The sequence below is a fragment of the Microtus pennsylvanicus genome, chromosome 17 (assembly GCF_037038515.1).
Source record: "Microtus pennsylvanicus isolate mMicPen1 chromosome 17, mMicPen1.hap1, whole genome shotgun sequence".
NCBI lineage: Eukaryota > Metazoa > Chordata > Mammalia > Rodentia > Cricetidae > Microtus > Microtus pennsylvanicus.
Window position 1 is genome coordinate 6,570,147 of NC_134595.1, and position 27,018 is coordinate 6,597,164.

Sequence of the window (27,018 nt, forward strand, 5' to 3'; positions counted from 1 at the left end):
TTCAATTATTATTTGTCTAACTTCTGAATTTGCTATCATTTATTTATTGTTGATGTCATCCTTTGTAAGAAATCTGTGAAGGTTTCTTTTGGGCCCTATATGGCTTTAGTAAATGATTTAATCATTTTTTTCCACTTCTTCAATTCTGCCCCAAGCATTTAAAGGTGCATGGCATAAAACCAGGGTGTGAACATCATATAGAGATTGCCTTTCTATAGTAGCATAATCTCCTTTTCCAGGTAATTGATCTTAGGGGTTTTCCATACCTCTAGCTTTCCTCTGTTGTCCAATACTCTTAGCCTCTTCTCTGAACCAGTTACTCTATTGTAATTGTGGAACAGGCTCTAAAATAGTTTTAACCAGCTCTATCCATGCTTTAGTGATAATTCTATTACAATCTGACCATGAGGTTAACATTTGCTTCACAAAAGGGGAATGCCTTGTAGGGTTAAGCCCCGCCCTCTGGGGGCGGGTTCGCCTGGGGCTAATGTTTACCTACAAATCTGCAGGGCTTGTGCCCAACCTTCCCTTCTGCTTCCTGTTCTCCTCGGGAACCATGGTACTGTAAGTCTATTTCTTCATTAAATCTGTATATATTCTTTATAATCTGTCTGCATTCATTTATGCCGCTACAATGTGTGACATTTGAGACTATTGCTTCCTTGAATTTCCTTAAATCTAAAATTGGCATAGGAGTCCAGTTAGATGTAATAGAGCCTCTGTCATCTGGCAAGTCCTGTAAGGTTACTGGATATATTAAGGTTGGTTGTTTGAAAACATTAGGCTGTTCCTCTCTATTCTTACAATGCAACACTGACATTAGTTCTCCATTCAATTCCTCTGTCTTGATTTGAATATCTCTGTGGCATGTTTTATTAAGTTTTCTGAGGTCTGTATCTTAGCATTCAGATTAACTAACTTGTTAGTCATAAGCCAAAAATGATAAAGCTGACAATGTTTATAATTGATATTACATGAATCCCATCAAAATTAGATATCCTCTTATTTAATCATCCCATTTTCAAAATGTCCATCATATTATCATACAGAGACACAAATCCCTTCTAATGGTGTTCCCCATTTTTAAATGTGTTAAAAAACCCTCTCTCTTTTAACTAATTCCTCTCTTTAAGAACTCCCAATTGTCTTACCAAAACTGCCGATGATGTTGATGAAGATGTGAGGCTGATTGCTGCTGTGTACAACAGTAAAAGCCTGACTGGATTTCAAGGCAGCTACCTAGTTTGGCAGCATCCCCAAAAGGGAGTTCAGGGAGAGCCCTCCAGGAGAGGAAAAAAGAAAACCTAGCTATCAGGGCAGTGACTCTGGCCGCTTGTTGCTCTGGCCTATACCAGTGACTGTAATGCCACAGGCAAACGGCTTTATTGTGAATTTGTATGCCAAGTGCTGGCACCAAATGTAGCATGAATCATAAAAACCCAGAGACAGATATTGGGCTTCAACCTGAGGATCAGAAAACCCAAGCATCCAGCCACTGGCTCTTACCTCTACCTCAGACTGAAGTGGACAATCCTGCCTCTACATATCCTCAGATAGAGACTGAGACTGAGACCTGTCTCCTTCCATCTTGTATTCCCCTCTGTTGCTGGCATTAAAGGTGTGCACCACCATTGCCCAGTGTCTATGGCTAACTGCTGTGGCTGCTGGGATCAAAGACGTTTGCAACCACTGCCTGGCCTGTATGAATAAGTGTGGCTGCTTTGCACTGATCTTTAGGCAAGCTTTATTTATTAAAACACAAATAATATACCACTATATAAGGCCTTTTTAAAATTTTATTTGGTGAATTGTTTATTTGCTCTTTAACTAGGACCTTGCTTTATTACCAAAGTCACGAAACTCACGATGTAGCCCAGGCTGGCATCACATTTGCAGCTATCCTCCTGCCTCAGCATTCCAAGGGCTGGGACTACAGGAGTGTCTCACCACATGAGTTGACATCTTGGAGGATTATGGTTAACTATGAAGTGCTGTCAGGAACATATGTGTCACAGGGGAAATTGGGCCAGGCCATCTGGATACTGCTTCTAGCCTAGACCCTTGGGGAGCAAAGAACAGCAATCTATCATACCCTTTGTTCCCGCTGGAGGCAGGGGGGTGGACCACAAGACCAGGAGGTGTGACAGATTTGCATCTGTCCCCATGTGACTCAGAGAATCCCCTGGAGATGATGGCATCGGTAAAGAATGTTCACTGCTACAGATGGGAAGACCTGGCAGGAAAAGGACATGGTGCCAGCACACCAGCAGCATCTGTGACATCAGTCAACTGTTTTCATTTGTGTCCTGAATAGCAAACACTTCCTTGAAAATCTTCTCAAACTCAGACTCCAGTCTAAGTCCCATTTGGCCAAAGTTATGGTCCTAGAAAACAACAAAGGCAAGAACAAAGGCAAGAATGATGGTGCTCATTCTCAGTGAGAGAACCATCTCCTCAGCATGTCTAACCTCTGATGGAACCTGTTCACTTCATGGTCTAGTCACATGTAAGTTAACTCAGACTTTGCTATTTCTGAGGATCATGTCTCTATAAACTAACAAGCAGAAACAATTTCAGATTGGGTAGTTGACTCAGTGGGCCGATGCTTGCCACACAAGTGTGAGTACCTGAGTTCGGATCCCCAAAACCCATGGAAAAGTTCATGTGGTAACACACATCAGTAATTCCACCACCACAGTGGTGACAAAAGGATTGTCTCAACATGGTGATATGTGAAAAACACCCACGGTTGCCCTCTAACTTGATCCTCATGTGTAGTATGACACAAATGCATCTGCATTTACACATGAACACACACACCCATGTATACATATATATCACACATGTCCATACACACACATATATATTTAAACTAGTGTGAAGGTTTCCAAAAAATGGTCACCACAGGGAGTGGCACTATTAGGAGTTGTGGCTTTATTAGAGTAGGTGTGGCCTTGTTGGAGAAAGTGTGTCACTGTGGGCCCATTTTGAGGTCTCCTATGTTCAAGCTACATCCAGTTAGACACAGATTCCTTCTGCTGCTGTGAATCAACATGTAAAACTTTCAGCACCTTTTCTAACACCATGTATGCCTGTGTATCATACACCATGATGTTAATGAACTAAACCTCTGCACTGTTAGCTAGCTCTAAATAAGTTTTCTTTTATAAGAATTGCATGCTCATGCTGTCTATTCACAATGATAGAAACCTTAACTAAGACAGCTAGGATCTAGAGAAATAGCTTGGTGATCATGCAGGCTTCTGTAACATTAGCTTTGGGGGATCTGAGGTCTCTGACCTCCACAGGTAACTACACTCACGTGCACATACACTGTGACATTTCTGCCAAATGCACACACACACACACACACACACACACACACACACACACACACACACATCACACCTAGTGTTGTGAAATAATCTTTTTTTATACTCTGAAGATGTGACTCTGTACTAGTTCAGCTACCTAAGGTGCCTTCTGATTGGTTTACTAAAGAGCTGGATGGCCAACAACTAGTCAGGAAAGGATAAGAGGGGACTTCTGGGAAGACATGGGAATGAGAAGAAGGGTGAGGGATTCTTCAGCCAGATGCAGAGGAAGTCATATTCACATTACAGATGAGAGGTAATAAACCATATGGCAGAGCAAAAATTAATAATTTAATCTTTAATAATTTAAGCCTTAAGAGCAAGTGGGAAAAAACCTAAGCTAATGTCAACCTTTCATAATTAATAATAAGTCCATGTCATTATTTGAGAGCTGGTGGGCCACAAAAGCCTGGCTACATGTATTTTAAAATACATATATTTCCAAAGAAACAAAAAAGAAAAACATATATTTTTAAAATAACATCAATCAATTAATAGAAATAAATGCCCTTGTCAGGGGACATGCAGCTTAATTGTCCTATTTCTGGTCCTCCAGCCTTATAGACTGGGAAGGAAAAGAGCTCTGTGGTGCTGGCGACCTTTCTGTTAGTGAAACATAGTCTTCATGTTAAATCAAAAAAAGAAATATTGTTCACTTCCAGACTTTTTTTCCTTTTGAGATAGGGTCTCATACTATAGACAAGGCAGGCTTTGAACACAAGACAATTCTCCTCCCTCAGCCTTTGAAGGCTGTAATCACAGGCATGCCCCACTGTGTCTGGCACTCTCTGACTTCTTGCTTATGCAACCTCATTATAGGTACCAGAAATTAAGGAAAGAGTAACCAACCCAGTGGAAAGAGAATGAGATGCAGGCAGAGAGGGTGCTGACCTTGAACGTGGTCCTGTGGTTCTGGAAGATGAGCCTCATGTCTTGGACAAACTCTTTCACGTGCGAGTATTCTCTCCCTTTAAGCTTTTTCTTGATCAAGTCCAACCACATAGGTTCCATTATACCGACAGATGTCTCTCTAAACTGGTGACAGAAATAGCAATGGGAGAGTGATGGACATGGCTCAGCTTACCTTCCACAGGGCTCCAGAGTCTGTGGTCCTGGGAGATTGTGATCCCAGTTCCACAAATGGCCCTCACATTCATGTAACATCATAGTTCCCAGTGATGGGAGGGCTCATCACCATTACTTACATAATAATAATATGGCATCTTGGAAAAAAAGGAACTCTCAGAACAGCAGTAGACTCTCAAGAGGACAAACTCACACTTCTGTGAGAAAAGAACACTTAGTCAAAGTGACTTACTAAGGCAGAATCCATGCACATACCCAGGAGGAAGGCACCACTCAGGCCTATCTGGAATGTGCCCCAACACGAGTGTCTCTTGGTTACAGACTTATAAAGGCTGAGTTAGTTCTTCTGCCAATGGGTTGTGCTGTGACAGCAGCCTGATGGAATGTGGATTGGGGAAGCAGGCTCCATTGCTGCTGTTCTTCTGTGCTCTTCCAGGGGAAAGGAGAAAGTGTGGGGTTCACAGGGACTCACCAACTGCTCCTGGGGCGCCATCTGCCTCTGTAGTACCTCAGATTCTGGATGAGTCTGTTGGCTTCCTAAGGACTGCATCCTGCAGAAGATGCAACTCCATGGTGTTCTGAAAAGTTGAACATGAAGTGAGTAGGGGACAAGACCTGAAAACAGCGACTGTTGTATGCCTGCCACTGTGCTTTCAGAATGGCTGGTGATGTCATCTGGGGGAGAGGTCCCTGGGCTCGGAGGGACCCCATGTAGGATCTTAAGCTGCCATTACTCCCATCAGAGTTGTGGTAGGAGCCAGTCCTTGGAAAAAGTGGGATTTATGGTCATTGGGAGAAACCACATTTCTGGTTTCTGGGAGCAGAGAGGCTAGGCTATTAGGTCTGTACATAGAAGATGGTCTTCCACAAATTCTGGGAACTTTAGACCTTGATTGGTCCATTACAACCTGGGTAAATGTGGGTAGTGGTCATATTTCCTTCTTTTATGAATAAATACAAAACAAAAGAAGTTGGCATATGCCACTCTCAATCCTTGCACAAGGGGCTCTGGTGAACACCTTTGAGGAAAAGGCAGTAGTTAGTCTGTAGACAAAGGGTCCAGCCTTTGTATCAGAAGAGAAGCTTCCCCTAACACAGAGAATATCAATCTTTTGCTGACAGCATCTAGAAACAGCTCTCTGCATCTTCCTGTTTGGTGTCTGTTAGTAAGAGCTCTTGCTTACCCCCTATTGAGGCACAAGCTCACAATCTAGAAGGGTAATGTGTGTGACAAGGAAAGAGTGTCTAGGAGAAGACAGAATAGGGACCACAACTCACTTACTTCTCAGCCTCCACCGCAGGGATGTGACACTCCTCATGGAAGGCTCTGGGACAAGTGTCACAGCAGAAGAGCAACCCTACATTCTGGCACACCTCGCATTCATCTGAGTTCTGCATGTAGAGAGTAGAACATTTACATCATTGAGAGATGAGACCCACAGAGCCACTACTGTGGCAATCCTCGACGTGTGGCCTTTACATGAACCTGCAAGAGCATGGATGCTTCTTCCTGGAACACTAAGGAACAGCTTGGAATGTAAATTGCAGAACAAGACTTGCTGCTCTTCAGTAATGTTTGACGGAAGGGAGCCATGAACCAATCCCAAAACAATCTTTCTTGGAAAACCAAAGATCCTGACACAGAAAGACTAGCAACAAAACAAGATTTTTACATAATATGACTAATTTTTCTATCATATACAGAAAATGAGTTTCTGATATAAAATATTAAGTCCATTTTTCCATACAGCAATGGCATCAACTCATCAAAAGGAGATGTATTAGGAATCTAATTGGATGGAGAATAATCTAAGAGAATATCACATCCTGTAATTGAGCATGAACACGCAATGAATTGAAGAAAGGGTCTGTAGAAGAGTGTTTTAGACACTGGATTCTATAACTAGAGAGTCCTGAGCTAGTGGTGGGGACTCTGAGAAGACAAGATATGAGTGCAAATGACCAGCCAAGTGGGTACAAAGCAAAGAACTCTATGGCTGTTGGAATCTTATAGAAGATTCCACATGACCCAAGAAAATGCACATGTAAGGCCTGGAGACACCATTTCTAAAATCCAAGGTCTGTGGTCATGGCAACCACCCAGGGTGGAGACTAGAATGGTTTTATTTATGAACCTTTGAGCATGTCTAATAGAGATTATATTAATTACAATTAGACCTGCCTACTGTGGGTTCCTAGAGCGTTGCGTGGAGAAAGTGTAGTGATCATAAACACACATTAACTCTGTGCTCTGTGCTCCTGCTGGTGGATGTGATGGGAGCAGTTATTTTATGTTTCTCCCACCTTGACTCCCCTGCAAGGATGGCTCTGCCATCATGTTCTTGAAACATTGTAATGAGGAGTGGCGGGTCACTTCCCACCACCAGGCTCCTGCATGGCTAGCTTTACCCAAAATAATTATATGGAAACTGTATTCTTTTAAACACTGCTTGGCCCATTAGCTCTAGCCTCTTACTGGCTAATTCTCACATCTTGATTAACCCATTTCTATTAATGAGTGTACCACCACAAGGTGGTAGCTTACCAGGAAGATCTTAACCTGCATCCATCTTGGAGAGGAGAGCTATGGCGACTGCCTCATTTCCCTTCTTCCCAGCATTCTGCTTGGTCTACTCCACCTATCTAAATTCTGCCCTATTAGTCCAAGCAATTTTCTTTATTAATTAACCAATGAAAGCAACAGATAGATAAAGACACTCCCACATCAAAACACAAAAGAGATCTCTGTTCTATGAAAGAGAAAAACCTTCCCAAATCAATGGAGTTTGGACTTTTTTCCAGGTCTAACACAGAGAGCCTTTAGTCAAATTTGGCATGGTCACATCTGATGGGAACGACAAAAGCCCAGCCACATTTGATTTTTATCTCCACTTGTTGTGTATTTGGGGACTTTTAATATTTGCACATACGGTCTGTATTCTTTCAATTATATTTTAAATAAATGCTAACTGGCCAGTAGCCAGGCAGGAAGTATAGGTGGGACAACCAGACAGGAAGTACAGGTGGGTCAATGAGAACAGGAGAATTCTGGGAAGAAAGAAGTCCTTGTCTGTAGTCATGACCCAGCCACAGAAGAAGCAAGATGTGAGTGCCTTGCTGAATAAGGTACCAAGCCACATGGCTAACACAGACATGAATAATGGGCTAACATAAGTTATAAGAATAAGTAAATAAGAAGTCTGAGCTACTAGGCCAATCAGTTTATAACTAATGTAGATTTCCATGTTATTTCTTCGGGACTTAATGAGTGCGGGAACTGGGCAGGTCAGAAAACCTTAGACAACACATATTGGGAATATTAAATTGATGTTAAATATTTTATGAATCATTTATGCCTTATCCCAGGAGTACTGCTTCTAAACTTCCTCAGGAAAGTCTTGAACATACTACCCCTCTGCTTATAGGGAAATATCCTTATCTACCTCCAAGGTCTTCCTTGAGGTTGTGACATACATAAAAACCAGAGATCTCTTTATGAGGCTCTGAGATATTGTTAAAGCATCTGTTCCTGTAGTTACTCAGGACCAAGATAATAAAAACAAAGTAACCTTAGTAAGGTCAACAAAATTCGGTGGGTTAGAGGAGTTGACCACAGATCAGATTGCAAGCCTCTTCCCACTGTATACTCTGATAATTACGTGACACATACAACAACAAAGTTAGATTATCTGAAGTTATACTGATTGTAAAAGTATGGACTGAAGTGATGATAAAAAGAATGAGATGTCAGGATCTCCTTTCTTAGAAAAGTTAGCAATGCAGTGTCACTGTGGTGTAGTGTAACCAAGGAACAACAGAATTTCGGGAGTAGATATATAGACAAATATAGAAATATAAAATATAAACATTGTATTATACCAGAATTTGAATAATAACTGCAGAAGTTTTGGCCTGAAGACTTTTCTTGGGATGCCTCTAGGTTCTTAAAAATTGAGTTATAGGGCTAATGAGTAAAAACAACTGTTTATTTAATGATGTCAAATCATGAGAGATAATGCATGGAAATGATAACTCTGTTCTGTCATTGTTTATGAATGATGACTGAAAGATGAGCAAAAGGAACTAAAACACATGTCCCAAAAAATTTGATATGCTCTATGTTTTGGAACAACATGAATATATGCCTGATTACTAAATTCTGCATAAGCAAAGAAGCACTTTGACTGAGAGTCAGTCAGGCTGCAAGATTCTCCTGACCACCATGCCCTAGCTTACCTTCTTCCCTAAACAACTCCTAACATCCTCTGCTGGGACCTGTCTACCACCAGGGATGGCCTCCGGCACAAATTCACTTTTCTTCTAGAGAAGTTCAATTTTGACAGCATTTGTACTGGTTACTACAAACTAAGGTCTGTTTATTAAAACCAATAGGCTGGATAGAGCAATGCTGAAGAGAGCAATGCATATCCACCATATGGTACATAAATACATGTGTGCTCAAGGTGTTTCAGCGGTTTATGTCTGAACCACTGCTGTGCAGAAAGAGTGGCACAACACCAACATTAAGGCTCAGTGTTAGACACTGCCTGGATAGCAAGGAAACTTAGATGTTCTAAGTGGAGTGTGTGGATTAAGGCACCCACTCGGGACATGAAGGCAGAAAAATCATGAGTTTGAAGACAAGTTGAAACCTCTGTACCAAACACACATAACTGAAACGGTCTAGAACAATCTATAAGTTTTCCGCAGCACTCTCCTTCTATGGGTGAAGCCCCTTAACTAGCAATCCCTATGATTCATGATTGACAGGTTACAGTTCACTGTCACCCAGAGAACTATTCAAACAGGTACCTCACAACCTCCCTTGGGAAGCTGGTGGACCTTTCCTATGGTCAGTTTTGACACAGGAACCAGAAAGTGTCTGAGTTCTCATGGACAGGAGCACATGGGTTACTGGTGCCACCTTCAGAAAGAATGGTGACAGTTGGAGAACTGGGTGGTAACTCTATGCCCATATAGATAACTCCCATGTCAGGCATGGTGGAGCATTCCAGGAATTTAGGCACTGGAAAGTTGAGACAGGAGGATCAGGAGTTCAAGGCTACATAGTGACTTTGAAGTCATTTGAGCCTACATAAGATCCTATCTCAAAAAAAAAAAAAATCAAAAAAGATGAAAGAGAGGGAAAGGAGGAGGGATGATGTGAAAGAAAAATCACCCATTGTAGTCCATGGGCTATTGGGAAAATTCTACCTTCTTGTCGCCATCTGAAGGACAAACACGAGACTGACCTGAGTACTGGTCCACCACTGAGTGAATGGTGGGAAGAAGAGAAGTAGGCAAGGTGAGAGGGTCAACCAATCTGTGCCCTCCACCATCTCTGCCTTTAGGAGAAGCCTGACCTGAAGCATCAGTCTTGTTGGTTTTGCTCTATCACCTAAACTACTGGACCACTTTCCTTCCTGGGTCCTTCTCCTCTTCCTCCTCAAGACACAAAGATTGAAGTTCCTTCGATTTCCATCCTTGGCCACATTCTGTCCATATGATCAGAGGCACTCTCCAGCCGCAGGTTTCCCTTGGTGTCCTCAGCTTCAGAGTGTCTCGTCTCTCCTCTGTACCCCTACATGTCCTAATGCTCAGCAATGTCTCCTCCAAAACCCCCTAGATGCACCTCAAACTCATCAGCTAAACTTTAGCCATCATCCTGCTGCACCCTTCTCTTTCTTTGACATTTCCATTTTAGAAAACATGCTTCATACACCTCAAACTTAGGAGTCCATCCTGCTTCTATGCCATCTCCCATTTCCCAAATCTATCCAGTTTCTCGTCCTCAGAACGCTAATTATTAAGTTTATTTAAAATTTTGCTTTGTTTACCAAGATCCACAAAATACAAGGATGCTGGTGAGTGCGGAACATTGACAGGACTGGAAGGATTAGGATGACTTTTCTTTGTTGTCAACTTAACTATATCTGAGATGAACTACAGTCCAGAAATGGAGGACACATCTGTGATTCAAATCTTGAGGCAGGAAGACAACATGCCTTTGATCAGGATTTTGAGCCAGAAAGACACAGATATTTAATCCAGATCTTGAGGTGGGAGGATACATCTTTAATCTGGACCACAGCTTCTGCTGGGAGCCTATATAAGGACAATGGAAGAAGGAAGAGATCATCCATTGTTCTCTTCCTGCCTTGCCAGCACATCCATTCCTTCACTGCCACTGGAACCTACTTCTTTGGGGTTCCAGCATATACAGAGGACCAGCGGAGACACCCAGCATTATGGGACTGTGCAACTACTAGATTCAGGACTTTCCATTTACAACTAGTCCTTGTTGAATTACTTAGACTGCAGTCAGTAAGTCATTCCAATAAAGTCCCTTTTTGTGTAGATAGATAGATAGAGAGATAGATAGATAGATAGATAGATAGATAGATAGATAGATTCTTTCCATGAATTCTATGACTATAGAGAACCCTGACTAATACAGATTTTTGTGCCAGAGTGGTTCTACAAAACAGAAATAGAAGGATGAATCTTTTAAGTATCTAGAATAGGTTTTGTTAATTCACCACCCCCTTCAGGTACTGAAGCCTCTCCAGAGGCACTTCATTTCCTGGGAGCTCAAAAAGTACTGAAAGCCAATAGTGTGAACTGTATTACAAACTTAAGAATATAAATGCCCTTGACTATCTAGATTAAGCAATTGTGAGTGGCAAAGGATTTGGTGACCCTATATATGAAACTTTTTACAGTTTGGGGAAAAATATATGATGTTGTTAGCCAGTTGCTCTTTGCATCCCTGGATAAAAGGATAGGAATGAGCTCTACAATAAAATTAATCAATTTCAGAATGCAGTGAAGGACAATGAACTTAAAGCTAACCTGCTCCAGATGTGAATAAACAGTCTAAATGTTTCTAAGTGTGCCTTGGAAGAGAATCTTCCCGCCAGTAGCCACAGAGCTCAAGTTGGGGACAAACTGAATCTCTTATAAGGTTGCCTGAATTAGAGCCTGAATCCAATTTTCAGTCTCAGGGGGTCACCAGAGGAAGTAAGGATGTCAATTAGTAAATAATGGGATCCTATGTCTTGGGGTGGGGTTGTGTGGGAAGAACCTATTGAAGTTGAGAACTTTGAACCCTCAGATTCTAAAGGGTTTATCTCACCGGAAGGAGTAGTACTCTCAACCCCACCCTTTCACCTTTTACTGAGGTAATCAATCCTTCAGTGTCTGCTAAACCAGCAGTGACTTTCTCTAAAAGAAATGCCAAGCAAGACAATACTGATATCCCTCAAGGCCTACCAGTAATTGCCTCTAGACCTATAACCAGACTCAAGGCAAAGCAGGCTCCTAGAGCAGATGTAGAAAATGTAGTCTGTGAAAAAATGTGCTACACTACTAAGGAGCTTAAGGATTTTGCTAATTCATTCAAGCAGAAATCTGGGGAATACACATAGATATAGATCTTAAAGGTGTGGGATAATAGTGGAAGGAGCATAAAACTGGATTCAGCTGAGTTTATTGGTAGGGGCCCACTGAGTGGAGATTCTAGGTTTAATATGGAATATCACACAGTTAAAACAACCTACTGTAGTTCTGTTTGACCTGTATAAGCTGAAAAATCCTCAAACATAGAAAAGGAAGGCTACATTGGGTCATGGCAAAAGGCAATCCTGGCCAGTGATGTGAGATTACTTTCTGTATGCTGTGATTATCATTAATGAATAAAGAAACTTCTTTGGACCTATAGCAGGGCAGAAGTTAGGTAGGCAAGGAAAACTGAACTGAATGCTGGGAGAAAGAAAGAGGAGTCAATAGAGAAGTCATGGAGCCTCTGTTGGAAACAGACAAGCTGAAACTTTGCTGGTAGGCCATGACCTTGTGGTGTTACACAGAATACTAGAAATGGGTTAAATTAAGATGTAAGAATTAGCCAATAAAAAGCTAGAGTTAATGGGCCAAGCAGTGATTTAATTACTACAGTTTCTGTGTAGTTTTTTCAGTTCTGGGCAGCTGAAATAAACAAGCGGGCCCTCCTTGCAACAAACCTTGAAAGATATTGGTGAAGGAAAATCTTTACAGTGGGCAGAACTTCAGGCAGTAAATGTGGTATTACAATTTGTTTGGAGAGATGGCCAGATGTGTAATTGTTCACTGATTCATGCATGGGCTGTAGCCAATGAATAGTCAGGGACTTGGAAAGTACACGATTGGAAAACTGGTGAGAAAGACATCTGGGGAAGAAGATGGGCAAAGGATGCAAAGACACTTGTGTCCCATGTAAATGCCCATCAAAAAGTGACTTTAGCTAAGGAGGAGTTCAATTATCAGGTAGTGGTCAGCCTCTTTCCCCAGATATTCCTGTCATTGCCCAATGGGCCCTTGAACAAAGAGGCCATGATAACTGAGATGGAGTTATGGCTGGGATCAACAACATGGCACCAAGGCTGACTTTGCTACAGCTGCTGCTGAGAGTCAGGTCTGCCAACAGCACACCAACATTGAGTCCCAGCTGTGGCACAATTCTCTGGGATTGATGGGGGAGAGTCTTCTGTTTTGTGTTAATTTCATTGGTTAAATAAAGAGACTGCCCTGGCCCTTTAATAGGACAGAAAATTAGGTAGGCAGAGTAAACAGAAAAGAATGCTGGGAGAAAGAAGCTGAGTCAGTGAGTCGCCATGGTTCTCCTACTCCAGACAGATGCAGGTTAAGATCTTCCCTAGTAAGCCACCTCGTGGGCTACACAGATTATTAGAAATGGGTTAGATTAACATGTAAGAGCTAGCCAATAAGAGGCTGGAACTAATGGGCTAGGCAGTGTTTAAAAGAATACAGTTTCCATGTAATTATTTCGGGGCATAAGCTAGCCATGCGGGCGGCTGGGTGCCAGGGACGCAGCCTGCAGCTCTCTATTACAACAGAGTGGCGCCCAACGTGGGGCAACAATTTCTCAGGTCTACTCTGCTTGCCAGAGGCAAGCAAGCACTCTCATCTAAGAGAGGCTTCTTGACTCAGCTTTAGCTGAAAAGCTTGCAGCTCTTTTAAGAGGTCCTGCCACGAAACACTTAAATGGTGTTGACGAAAATCTGAATGCATGCTTTTCGGTTTTCAGCCGTAGCAGGAAAAAACCTGTGCCATTTAAAAATGCTGGCTTTCTGGGTCGTCCTGCCAGGGCAAACTCTGACTGTTTGAGGCAGGAGGGCTGACTACAGAGAGAGGACTTGTGTGTTGTCTGTGGACATAATGCTGCAACTTACTTGCTGGCAGGGACCTTGAAATGCCATAGGGTTGTGGCAGTAAACATGGCTACAGCCAGTACCTCAGCCATGAGGCTGGAAAGCTAAGAAACTGACTGGATCTAGCTGGCAAAGCCATGTCTTTAATCCTACTGATATTGCTCGCTAAATTAAGGACTCATGTGGTCAAAAAAGAGACATATACAGTAAAAGAAAGATTCAAAGTCAAAGAAAATGTTTAAATGGTTTACAGTGTGTTAAAAATATATGCATGCTAAACGTTAAAGTTCTTAAAGTAAAAAACAAATAAAAAAGGGAAGAAAGAGAGTAGTTGGGTGTGGTAGTACATACATTTAATCCCAACACTTGGGAGGCAGAGGGAGATTGACCTCTGTGACTTCAAGGTGCGGTAGCACACGCCTTTAATCCCAGTGCCCAGTAGGCAGAGACAAACAGATCTCTGTGAGTTTAAGGTGTAGTAGCACACACCTTTAATCCCAATGCCTGGGAGGCAGAGACAGGCGGATCTCTGAGAGTTCAAGGACAGCCTGGTCTACAGAGTTATTCCAGGACAAAGATAGAGAGAACCTATCTCAAAAAGCAAAAAATAAAAATAAACAAAATAGAGGTTAAAATAAAACGCACAAAGATGGAAAATACACAGAGAATTTTGATACTGTATGCTATTATGCTCTCTTTGAATTGTTTGAATGCTGAGGAAGGAGCAACAGCTGTTAAAAGGTATTTGTTTATAAATGCTGCTGAACTAACCCAACATAGATATCTTGAAAATGCCTTGACTTTGAAATTTGGATCTAACGACATGATGCTTTGGAAAGGAGTTTCTTATTTTGTTTTCACAGAGGGTGAGAGTCTGTGGATTGCTTCTATCCCAATTTGGTATGATGGACCACGCCTTCCTGAAGGGTTGCTGTGAATACTTTCAGAAAATTGCTTTGCTCAACTGCCAACTGATATGAAACTAGCACACAGGTTATACCATGAAAGACCTAATTAACAACGCCCCCATTCAGCAGGAAGCAGTTTGGAGAGAAAAAACTGCACCCATGTTCCCAAAATATTGTCTATAAGTGTTCTTTTACATTTAAAGGGGGAAGTGATATAGATATGAATAATTTGCATTGATATGGATTTTGCTTTAGTGATTTAAATTTAAGGTCAATTTGTTATATGTATATGTGTTTCTGATCTATATTAAGGTATTGTGATTGTGTAGTTCATTTAAAAATGTAATGTATATAGGTTGTTAATGGATAATCATTAATAATAGTCAAGTTTGTAGTCATGTTAGTTAGATTTTCTAGATATATAGATATATATTTCAGTTAGATCGGCATTCTTCATATCTTTCAAAGACTATGGAATATGCTATTTAATGTTTTAATAACTTAGGGCTTTTCATGACAATGAGACACGTCTGCTCCTGACAACGCCAATCTACTTAAAGAGGAAGATGGGCATCGAAGAGGATCCTTATGGAGTTGGATAGTCATTTGGGCAAGAAACTGCTCTTGCCTGGACTGTTGCATAAACTGGACACAAAGAACCCGCAGAGAGAGGACTGCTGAACTTGCCTAAAGGTGAGATGGTCTTTCGGGGTTCCTGCCTCATAAAAGAATTCACGAGACATTCTGCAGGACACAGCAGAAAGTGACTGAACTGTCTTTGAATTTTCATGCTTCATGGAAATGTCTGCTGGATGAAGATAGATGCCCCAAAGGTACCGAGGAACTTTGGGTGACTGTCCAGGCAGAGAGATGTCTCTGTCATTTCTAGAGCTTTGGATTTCTTGTTTGCTTAGGTAATATTATATCCTTCTGGAGTCTTTGATGGAGTAGAAGAATGGTTAGCTATAGCTATAGTTTTCCTTAGTTATGATAAAAGATAAAATAGATATAATTATTGTAACCGTAATTCTTACTTGATAACTGTTTTGTTATATGTAATCTTACTATGTTAAAGTGAAAGTCTTTCTTTTTTGTTTAAACAGAAAAGGGGGAAATGATGGGGGAGAGTCTTCTGTTTTGTGTTAATTTTATTGGTTAAATAAAGAGACTGCCCTGGCCCTTTAATAGGGCAGAAAATTAGGTAGGAGGAGTAAACAGAACAGAATGCTAGGAGAAAGAAGCTGAGTCAGTGAGTCGCCATGGTTCTCCCACTCCAGACAGATGCAGGTTAAGATCTTCCCTGGTAAGCCACCTTGTGGGCTACACAAATAATTAGAAATGGGTTAGATTAATATGTAAGAGCTAGCCAATAAGAGGCTGGAACTAATGAGCCAGGCAGTGTTTAAAAGAATACAGTTTCCATGTAATTATTTCAGGGGTAATTATTTCAGGGCATAAGCTAGCCATGCGGGCAGCCAGGTGCCAGGGATGCAGCCCGCAGCTCCCTATTACAGCATGGGGTGACCAGCAAGCAAGTGGTGGCAGGTTGCCTACATTAAACAATTTCTTCCATGGAAGTGACAATACTTTTTTCTTACTGAAGTTGATACTTATTCTGGTTAATACTTCTGCCAAATCCACATCTGTGCTTACAGAATGCCTAATCCACTAACTTGGTTAACAGTATTGCTTCTGACCAGGGAAGTCACTTCACAGCCAGAGAAATATGACAGTGGGCCTGCAACCATGGAACCCACGGATCTTACCATCTTCCTCACCATCCTGAAGAAGCTGATCTGAGAGAAAGACAGATTGGCCTTTTGAAGTCACAGTTAAGTGAAAAGTAGGTGGCAGCAGGATGGAGGGTTGGCATAGGGGTCTCCAGAAGGCAGTATATGTTTTGAATCAGTGTCCAATATATGGTACCATTTCTCCCATAGCCAGGATCCACAGGGGTGGAAAAGGAAATAATTTTGCTCACTATCATCTTTGGTGACCATTAGGAAAGCTTTTGTTTCTTTTTCCCACATCCCTAAGTTCTGCTGGCCTTGAAGTTTTGGTTCCAGAGAAGGGAGTGCTCCTACCAAAAGCCACAGCAAACATTCCATTGAACTGGATCTCAGATTTCCCCTTGGCCACTCTGGGCTTCTATCGCCCTTAAACCAACAGGCTAAGAAAGAAAGAACACTGTTAGGAGAAGTGATAGATCCAGATTACCATGGGAAGATTGAATTGCTTCTCCACAGTGGCAGTAAGAAGGAAAATGTCTGGAGTGCAGGAGATCCTTTAGGGTGTCTCTTAGTGCTACCATGCCCCATGATTAAAGTCAATGGAAAATTACAGCAACCTAATCCAGGCAGGATGATAGAGGGCACAGACCCATCAGGAATGAAGGTATGGGTCATTTTTTCTCGTAAAAGAGCAAAGATCTGTTGACAGGCTTTCCTCAGGTAGAGGAAATCCAGAATAGCTAGTAGAGGAAAGCCAATCTAAAGACCATCTAAGACCACATGATCAGTTGCAGAAATGAGGATTATAACCAACATGAGTGCTTCTGTTGTATTTTGGTAAGAATGTGTTTGTGCAGGTATTTGTTCTTTCAATATCCTTATCATATGTTATAACAACTAAGAGAATGCTAGTAGGTGTCCCCTAAGGGACATTGCCACCTATTCTAAATTTAAAATTTGTTTGTGGTTGTATGAAGGATAGTTATGTCATGTTAGGTATAAGTATGACCTGGTTTGCAATAGAGATGTATATTGATACAAATTTAAGATCAATTTTGTTTTATACATATACATATACACACACACACACACATACATGTGTGTGTGTTCTTGATTAAAGTATTGTGTTTGTGCAGCTCATTTGAAAATTTAATGCATAATTAAGAAATATAGGTTAATAGATAATCATCTATAATAGACAAGCTTATAGTCATGTTAGGTTTTCTAGATAAATAGAGATATATTTCAGCTAGATAGGTATTCTTCAAATCTTTCAGAGACCTTCAGAATATGGCCTTTAAAATGTTTAAATTATTAACTTAAGACTTTTCATGACAATGAGACTCATCTGCTCCTGGTAGCACCAATCTACTCCAAGAGGATGATGGGCATCAAAGAGGCTCCTTGTGGAGTTTGTTAGCCATTTGGGCAAGAAACTGCTCTTGCCTGCACTGCTTGATGTTATGCTGTATGAACTGGGCATGCAGGACCCACAGAGAAATGACTGCTGAAGTTGCCTAAAGATGGTGAGATGGTTCTTTAGGGTTGCTGCTTCATGAAAGAGTCTGCCAGACATTCTGCAGGACACAGAAGAAAGTGACTGTGAAACTGCCAATATAGGCAGAACTGTCTTTGAAATTTCCTGCTTCATGGAAAAGTCTGCTGGATACTATGGTCATGTAGGCTGAAGATGAATTCCCCAACAGTACAGAAGAACTTTGGGTGACTATCCAGGCAGTAAGATATCTCTGTCAATTTTAGAGTTTTATAAGTTGCTTACAGTGCACTTAGCCAATATTCTATCCTTTTGGAGTCTTTGACAGGGTTGAAGAATAGTTATGATTATAGTTTTCCTTATTTATGATAAGAGATAAAGTAGATATAAATATTGTAACTACAATTCTTGCTTGATAACTGTTTTGCTATATGCAATTTTACTCTGTTAAAGTTAAAACCTTTTTTATTTAAACAGAAAAGGGGAAATGTTTTGCTTTTATTCATTAATGAATAAAATTAATTTTATTCATTAACTGCTTTGGGCTTATAGCAGGACAGAAGAGAAGTAGGCAGGGAAAACTAAACAGTGCTGTGAGAAAGAAGGCAGGGTCAGAGAGGCATCATAGAGCTGCCAGAGGGGAAAGATGTGAGCTGCCCGCTGGAACCTTGCTGGTAGGCCACAAGCCTCATGGTAAAATATAAAATAATAGAAATGGGCTAATTTAAGAATAAAAGTGAGCTAGAAATATGCATAAGCTAATAGGCCAACCAGTGCTGTAATTAATAGTTTCTGTGTGGTTATTTTGGAGCTGAGCAGCCGGGAACAAACAAGAGGACGCTAACAACACAGGTTAACATATAATGTGCGTGTGAGTGTACATGGCATAGTTATATTATGTTTAGGCATTATTATGACATGGTTCTTGTTTTTATTTGGAAATTAATCATGACACAAGGAGATATGATTGACAAGAGGTGGATTATGGTGGCTATTATTGGTTGTCAAGTTGACTGTATATGGAATGAACAATCCAGAAATGGAGGCACATCTCTGATTGATCCAGATATTGTGGCAGGAAGACAGAATGCCTTAAATCCAGATCTTGAGGTGGAATGACACACACCTTTAATCCAGACTTTGAGGCAGGAAGATACACCTTTAATCTGGTCCAAACCCTCTTCTGGAAGCCTATATAAGGATATGGAAGAAAGAAGGGTTGGTTCTTCTTTACCTGCTTGCTGTTGTCTTGTCAGTATATCCATCCCTTCTTTGGCACTGGAGTGGAGCCTACTTCTTTGAGATTCCAGCATGTACAGAGGACCAGCTGAGACACCCAGCCTCATGGGACTAAGCAACTACTAGATTCTTGGACTTTCCACTCACAGAAACCCTTGGTTGGGTTAGTTGGATTGAAGCTCTTAAGTCATTCCAATAAATTCTATATATATTAAAGTTATTCATATAATGTATTAAATATTTTTGAAATTTATTATATATATATATGAAGAGAGGGATTCCTTCTATAAGTTCTGTGACTCTAGAGAACCCTGATTAATACAAATGGTGTACCTATGCTTGAAAACCATCCAAGGTGACTGAGGGAAAATACCCTGTGAATTGCTCAGTGGTGATGGTTTTGGTCCTAGCCAGTTGGGTCCCTGATGGCTCCCTTCAGAGTGACCCCAGGGAATTCATGAGGCATGAGGACCAACTTACTCTGTAGACAACTTTCTGTATGTAGTGGAACGATCCAGACCTAGCATGCATGAAGCCTGGACTGTTTCTCCTGAACTCTGCCTGCACTTGGGATGCATGCTGGGACGTGTTCTTTACACACACTGTCTTTTACAGATGCGTCTCCTCTCATAGTTGCTCCTCACCCTTCATCCACAGCCAGCCATGCCCACTGCCACTCCAGGCTCTGTCCCAGGGACCCCAAAGATCTAGATTTCCCTCTCCATCCCTCATGTAAATGAGAACATGAGAACACGTGGTGAAACACATGACAGGATGATAACATGAGAACACATGCTAACACATGGTAGCATGAGAACACGTGGTGAATCACATGGTCGGATAACATGAGAACACACGCTAACACATGGTAGGATAAGAACATGAGAACACATGGTGAATCACATGGTAGCATGATAACATGAGAACACATGCTAACACATGGTAGCATGAGAACACGTGCTAGCACATGGTAGGGTGAGAACACGTAGTGAATCACATGGTCGGATAACATGAGAACACGCGCTAGCACATGGTAGGATGGGAACATGAGAACACGTAGTGAATCACATGGTAGGATGGGAACATGAGAACACGTAGTGAATCACATGGTAGGATGGGAACATGAGAACACGCTCTATCACATGGTAGGATGGGAACATGAGAACACGCTCTATCACATGGTAGGATGGGAACATGAGAACACGCGCTAGCACATGGTAGGATGGGAACATGAGAACACGTAGTGAATCACATGGTAGGATGAGAACATGAGAACACGCTCTATCACATGGTAGGATGGGAACATGAGAACACGTAGTGAATCACATGGTAGGATGGGAACATGAGAACACGCGCTAGCACATGGTAGGATGGGAACATGAGAACACGTAGTGAATCACATGGTAGGAAGCTTCTGGCCCAAACACCCAGACTGGCTCCTCCCGCCTTGGTGGGGAGCAAATCTGGGAATCTTGGTTCATCTCCCAGAGCAGCACACCCAAGCTGACAGGGATCCCCCTTCAGGGAAGAGGCAACCACGACACAGGCAATGTACCAAGGCGAAGGCTAGGACTTTCCAGGGATTGTAGCTAAGTCAGTACTTACATGAGCGTTAGCTGGGGCACTGGACAAATCCTGTATTCTCTGCAGAAAGAGAAAATTTCAATGACAATATTAAATGTAAGATTTAAATGATAGTTGTTTAAATTAGTTTTATCACCACCAGCATTATTGATGTTATTTTTGAGATAGGTCTCAGGTAGCCAAGGCTGTTCTTAGACTCACTATATAACCAAGGCTGGACTTGAACTACTGATCTTCATGTTTCTACATATGGAACATGGAGTGCTGGGATTCCAAGCATGTGCCATCATCCCTGGCTAAAATTAGTATTATTACTAAGAATCAACCTGATAGGAACAGCTCAAGCGTTCCCATCTAACAAATTAAAGCTTAATGCCAACAGTAAAATCAGCTTCAGCTTCATAAGGCCAGCACCTAATCTCCCACTAAGGATTTTTGATCATGACCACTCAAACGTATTTCTCAATTTCACTTTCACCTCAGCCTTTAGAAGCCATGGTCTCACGCACCTGTAGGGGGTTCCCATGGTCCCTCCCACTTGACAGAGGGTTTTCACTCTTGAATTCTTTGATTGAAAATATTGGTATAATTCATTCTGTCTAGAGGGTTTCTCTTAAATATATCTACTTCTTTTCCATACCTATTTTTATGGACCTGCGTATCTCTTCAGAGAAAGAGATGATGTCAAACTATTGTTGGACCTAAAGCGAATTCCACCTCCTGGCTCTTGGTCCTCAGGAAGCCTTTTTGGAGTCAGGCAAAGAGGTAGCGTCTGGTTTCTATAGGCCGGTTTGAACAATTCTACCTGTCCTCCAACATTAATGGCTCTCGGCCATTTTTTCTTCAATTTGACCATCCAGGATGTATCAGCCATGACCACCAGCACCTCACCTCAGAGCAGCTGAGGTGAGCCTGAAGCTGTGATAGACCAATCATAGCCCAGAACACATAAGGCTCAACGAGTTCTGGAGTCTGGGTGATCCTAGAGAGGAAATCTATCACCTTCTGTAGCTCTCCAAGGGCCATAGCCCTGAAAATCAAATGAACCTAAGGCACCCAGGGCTGCAGCTTTCTCTTAATGGCCTTCTGCCCTCTATTCACAACTCAAAGAGCAGGTAGGCCAGCAGCACATTTAGACACAAAAAAAGGACTTCACATTGTTTTGCACACTCATTGGAAAGATTTGTCAGTCTTCCCTTCTGTGACACAGGCCATCTCAACCCTTAACCCCAGTCCAGGGCTGAGAGCTGGAAACAAGCAGGATCTGCGTTACAATCACCTGAGAAGGGTGCTCTTCCTGTCCACTGTTCTAGAGTCTCCCAGGCCGCACTGTTTGTTATTCTGTAATGTGGACAATGACTTGGACACAATCCTTGAGGTCCCTCGGGGCTACTGTTTCTATTTTTTGTCCAGTCCATGGGTCTTCTGTGTATAGTTAGCAATTGTGCATTAAAAGATGAGTAAACATGGCTTCGCTTGGGAAAAGAGAATCCAGGTGTCTCAATGCAGATGTTAGCATACAGAAACGATGGTTCTGGTAACCATACCAGACTGTCTGGCACACATCAGCCACCACCAGAAAGGTTAAATGGTCCTGGAAGAGCTGGGAAGTTGTCATGTGATACTGAGAGTAACAAGGAAGATTCCAGAACCCATGACTCTGAGCAGGTGAAGAAGCTCTGAGAGGCTTATGAAAGTGGAAATGGATTGTGGCTTCTGTTTCTCTGAGAATCCTGTTCTTACAAATTGAGGTTCAAAAGAAGAGGCAAGTGCCCCTGTTGTTATGAAACACTGCATCCAGGACTAAAAATGGTTCTGTGGGTTGGACAATTCTAGCTCATTTGAGTGATTCAAAAAGAGATACTCTTAGAATTTAGAGGAAGGTAGAGAATATGGACTTTAAAGTAGTCATTGACCAGGTTAGGAGTTAGTTTCCTTCAAGGAAACTGAGTGATTGATGTGTCCCAGAGTCCAAACCAGTCAGACAATAATGCAAATGACAAATAATATACAGGCCTGAAGTTCAAATTTTCAGTGAGCTATGAAGCCCAGTGTAGAGTGTTTCATGGCCTATTGAATCCTATGTTGGTGATTTTTTTTATCATCTCCAGCTCAAAGGAAGACCTGGCCTTACACACAGCCTGAGTGAAGACATAGGCTGAAAACCAGAAAAGAAGTAGTAGAGGAAGGAAGGAGAGGTGACTTTAAGTATGACAACCCAACTGAGACACCATAAAATTAAAAAGTTTTGTGAGTAAAACCACATGGTGAGAACTCACCTTTTTTCTCTTGCCATAACTTTGTGGAAAATTGGGGAGAAATTTTTTCTGCAAGATAGAAGGATAGAGCATGTATCTGTATTTCAGCAGTGTGCACTGGGAATTGTCAGTCTCCTTCCAGAAGTTCTGCCTGGATCTTCCATACAGACCCACGTTGTCCAACTCCATTCCCCTCTCATCGTATACAACTTAGAGATGCTGGCCTGTGGCAGCTGGAAAGACCTCCTCATATCCCTCTTCCTCCAGTGCTGAGAATTTCCCCTCACAATCCCTTGTTCAACCATTACACATTCTCTGTTCCCACGGGACACAATTCAACTTGTTCCACTAGGAACTAGTTCCACAGGACTAGGCAGTTAACACACACGTGTTTCATGCATATAGGGTGTCACATGTTTTGATGAATTTGGAGCACATGACAGAAATTTGGTTATGGGAGATAATGGAGAAAGTTTGTGGAAGAAACACATTCTCTCCTCTCCTCTCCCCTCCCCTCCCCTCCCCTCCTCCTCCTCCTCCTCCTCCTCCTCCTCCTCCTCCTCCTCCTCCTCCTCCTTCTTCCTTCTTCTTCTTCTTCTTCTTCTTCTTCTTCTTCTTCTTCTTCTTCTTCTTCTTCTTCTTCTTCTTCTCTCTCTCTCTCTCTCTCTCTCTCTCTCTCTCTCTCTCTCTCTTCTTTTTAGACAGGGTAGACAGGGTTTCTCTGTGGAGGTCTGACAACCTACTCACTCAGAGATCCAGCTGCCTCTGACTTAGGAGGGCTTGGATTTAAAGAGTATGCCACAACCATCAGCACAGAGAATCAATCTCTAATCTCCAACAGTTTAAGAAGGGTCTCTGGGAGGTGAGGGCCCAGTCAAGAGAGGTGAGATATTTAAGCTAAGAATTCTAGGGAAAAAAACTAGCTTGAAGGATAGGAAGATGAGGAAATCATGTCCATGACGGTCCATTACTAACAGCATTGCAGATGTGTCCTGGTTAGTTTGATTGCCAACTTGACACACCTATGAAGAGCAAATGTCAATGAAGAACTGTCTGTCTCAGACAACCTTTAGGCATGTCTGTGGGGGCATTTTATTCATTGTGGATTCATACAGAAAATCCAAGCCCACTTTGGGTGGTGCCATCACTTATAAGTGGGCCTAAGCTGAATAAGAAACGCAGTTGAACATGAACCAAGGAGCAAGCCAGTTCTTCTGTAGTTTCTGCTTCAGTTTCTGCCTCCATATTTCTGCCCTGTGTTCCTGCCTTGCCTTCCCTTCATGATGGACTGATGCCTATAACCAAATAAACTTTTTCCTTCCCCAAGTTGCTTTGGGTCATAGTGTTTATCACAGTAACACAGCAAGCAAAGTAGAACCAGAGGTTGAGGTTAGCAGAGAGCTGATGTCTTTTTTAGCTTAGTTGAAGCCCTGAGTTCAGCCCCTTCACACCAAATAATGGTGACAATGATGATCATACATTTCATCTGCCATTTCTAACCTCAATGACATCACTAATTCCTTGTCAATGTTTCAAATTTGAGGTCATTAGGATGGCATTAAGTTCCTGCACAGACATCCTGAGTTGATGGTTTATGACACATATTCATCTCCTGTATCCACACAATTGCCTTTGCTAGCAGGTCCTTTCTCTAGATTCTCTTTCACTTGTCTGGCCATCAACTCCTCCTTTGGCTTCAATGCAGAAATTTCTCTTCAAGAACCCCAATCAAGAATTGCCATTTCCTTCTTAGAGATTCTGTATCTATCATTTGTCAGCATCAGCAAGGTGTACCTCCAGAAATGAGGCTATGAATGTGGGCTGCCTCTCTCCTGAGTGACAGGCAAACCTTATCGGCATTAGGGATTCCCCATATCTCATAGCTATTTGACCCGTAAACAGTGTAAGAAGAAGAGGCACTGACCCCCCCTCCCCCCTCCATTGCAATACCTGGATCAGGAATTTCAGGGGCCGCTTGTAGCAGCGCACACTCAATTTCCAGTTCTTTGATCGTCCATGGCCTCCCAAGTTTTCAAACTCAGTGGGTGTGTACCAGCCCCCAGCTTCACTCTGTATGGACTTCACGAAGATCCCTGTAAGACCGCAGTAGACTGATCATGAGCCTGCTTTGTCCCTGGAGCTCAGATTCATGGCCCACACTGGAACTGGAGCCACCTAAAGTGTGCTCAAAGTCAATAGAGTTGGCCTTCTCTCTGGCTTCAGGAGTCCCAGTTCAGCCCTGGAGTTCCCTAAAGGGCTTTGTTGAAGCCTTTCATGCTTCTTTGATTTTCATGCATGAAGAAAATGACAATTGCCACCAATAGATATCCTTTTAAAACTGTTTCAGGGTCACGTAGAAAGGGACAAGGTAGTGACTGACTGCTCAGGGTGCGTGGATTTCAACCTGGTGTTGATCTCTCAGGCTGGAGAACAACACGTCCCAGGAGGCCCCCGGCAAGGTGGAGGTGGAGTCCTCATCTTAGAGCTGAGGCTGCAGCTGGATTCTGCAACTCAGGAGTTCTGTGGCATCATTGTCTACCCAAATTTATGAGACTATTGAACAGGTGCTTGGCCATCACTGCAGTTGGAGGTAAGTACTATAACATAAGTAAATATTGTCTGATGAAAATACAGACTATGGTTAATAAAAAAAATAGTCATGTTTTGGGCATCTTCATTGTTATGAAAATGCAAGCAAAATCACAACACCATTTCACATACCACCAAGATGACCATAACAAAAAACAAGAAATAGTAGCTATTTATTGTAGGGAAGTTGAAGGTCTCACACACTGATGATATGAATATAAAACAATGTAACCAATACCAAAAACATTTGGTAATTCATAACTGAGTTCAACATATAGTCATCCTATGACCCAGCAATTCCACTTCTGTGTATGTGCCTCAAACTCAGTGTTGATATCACATAAATGGTATACACAAATTATCAAAACAGCATTATTCATTATAACCCAGGGCAGAATGAGGCAAACTGAATAAATGAGGGAAACATGAAATAATCATACAATGGAATATGACATTATTTGTGATTTGAAGCATATATTGCATAAACTACACAGATGAGGCTTGATGTTATCATGCTAAGTGAAAGCAGGCAGTCACAAGTGCCATACGCTATGGCATGTCACTTGTATGAAGTGTGTAAGGAGGCAGATTTATAGTCCAGGAATTAGCTGGGTGAATGCTCGGTAGAAGGAACTAGGAATGAGTATCAACTCCTAATAGACAGAAGGGGACAAATATGTTCGCATGGTAATTTTTCTTCTGCGTACCAAAAAAGAAACCCTTATTGATCATAGACTCCAAGTGCTGAATTATATGGTATATGAATTATAACTCAGTAAAGCTGTTAAAAATAGTGACAATGTATTTATATCTACTGCCATCCACAGGCTCATAATAAAAGAGATCTGAGATGAAGTCCATCGTAGTGGGTTATGGTTTGGGGGGGGGGTGTATTTTTTTCTTTTTTTGCAAACCAGAATATGTTATACCAATAATATAAGTTAATCCTCATGAATATACTATGGGTCAGGCTTTATATTATTGTCCTCTATTTAAAAATGAGGAATTTCATGCCAAGAAAGTCCCTCCCACACTACACAAAGAGACCTCCTCTCTTGGCAAAGCTGAGTCTAGAACTTGGGTTCTCTGATTCTCAATCCTGTGATGCTCTCAGCATGACAAGTGCCCTGCCCTGGTGCTACTGACACAGGGATGTGAAGGCAGAGGCTGAAGGTCCCTCCCTATTTATGTCTGACTGGAAGGAAAATATGCAATAGCTTCCATTTCTTAATGGAAGTTTCTCTGGTTCTCTGGGCATCTCATGGCTCCATACATGTTATTGTGAGCATCTACTAGGCATGGTTTCTTCAAGCATTAGGATCCTTCCTGTTTTCAAGCCAACTCTTCTAGTTCCTTATGTAATGCCATTATTGCTTGTGATGTTTTTATTTAGCAGTTGTGAAAAAAAACCCACGATACCTACCTTGCTTGAATTTATCCTTGTGTAATGTTCCCTTCACGTTACCACATGTCACGGGAAGCAGTTCAGCATTGAAACCTGCATTTTTATTTCTGCACCGTTTTGGAACTGGAAAAAAAGAAGATTTCT

The 27,018-nt window shown here is 41.8% G+C and overlaps 1 protein-coding gene across 2 annotated transcripts in view; it reads right to left on the minus strand.

Moving 5' to 3' along the window:
• Positions 1-1,778: 1,778 nt before the first annotated feature.
• LOC142836937 (nuclear body protein SP140-like protein) overlaps positions 1,779-27,018 on the minus strand; it is a 55,063-nt gene continuing 29,823 nt past the window's right edge. The window contains exons 9-17 of one of the 2 annotated variants that reach the window (XM_075951657.1): positions 26,893-26,997; positions 24,831-24,973; positions 22,902-22,949; positions 20,644-20,682; positions 5,743-5,852; positions 4,933-5,038; positions 4,580-4,657; positions 4,266-4,409; positions 1,779-2,384 (exon numbers count right to left, since the gene is read on the minus strand). In XM_075951657.1, the coding sequence (XP_075807772.1) occupies positions 2,286-2,384; positions 4,266-4,409; positions 4,580-4,657; positions 4,933-5,038; positions 5,743-5,852; positions 20,644-20,682; positions 22,902-22,949; positions 24,831-24,973; positions 26,893-26,997 (872 nt within the window). In that variant the 3' untranslated portion in view covers positions 1,779-2,285. The remainder of the gene's footprint in view (positions 2,385-4,265; positions 4,410-4,579; positions 4,658-4,932; positions 5,039-5,742; positions 5,853-20,643; positions 20,683-22,901; positions 22,950-24,830; positions 24,974-26,892; positions 26,998-27,018) is intronic. The other variant, XM_075951659.1, reaches the window with a different exon arrangement.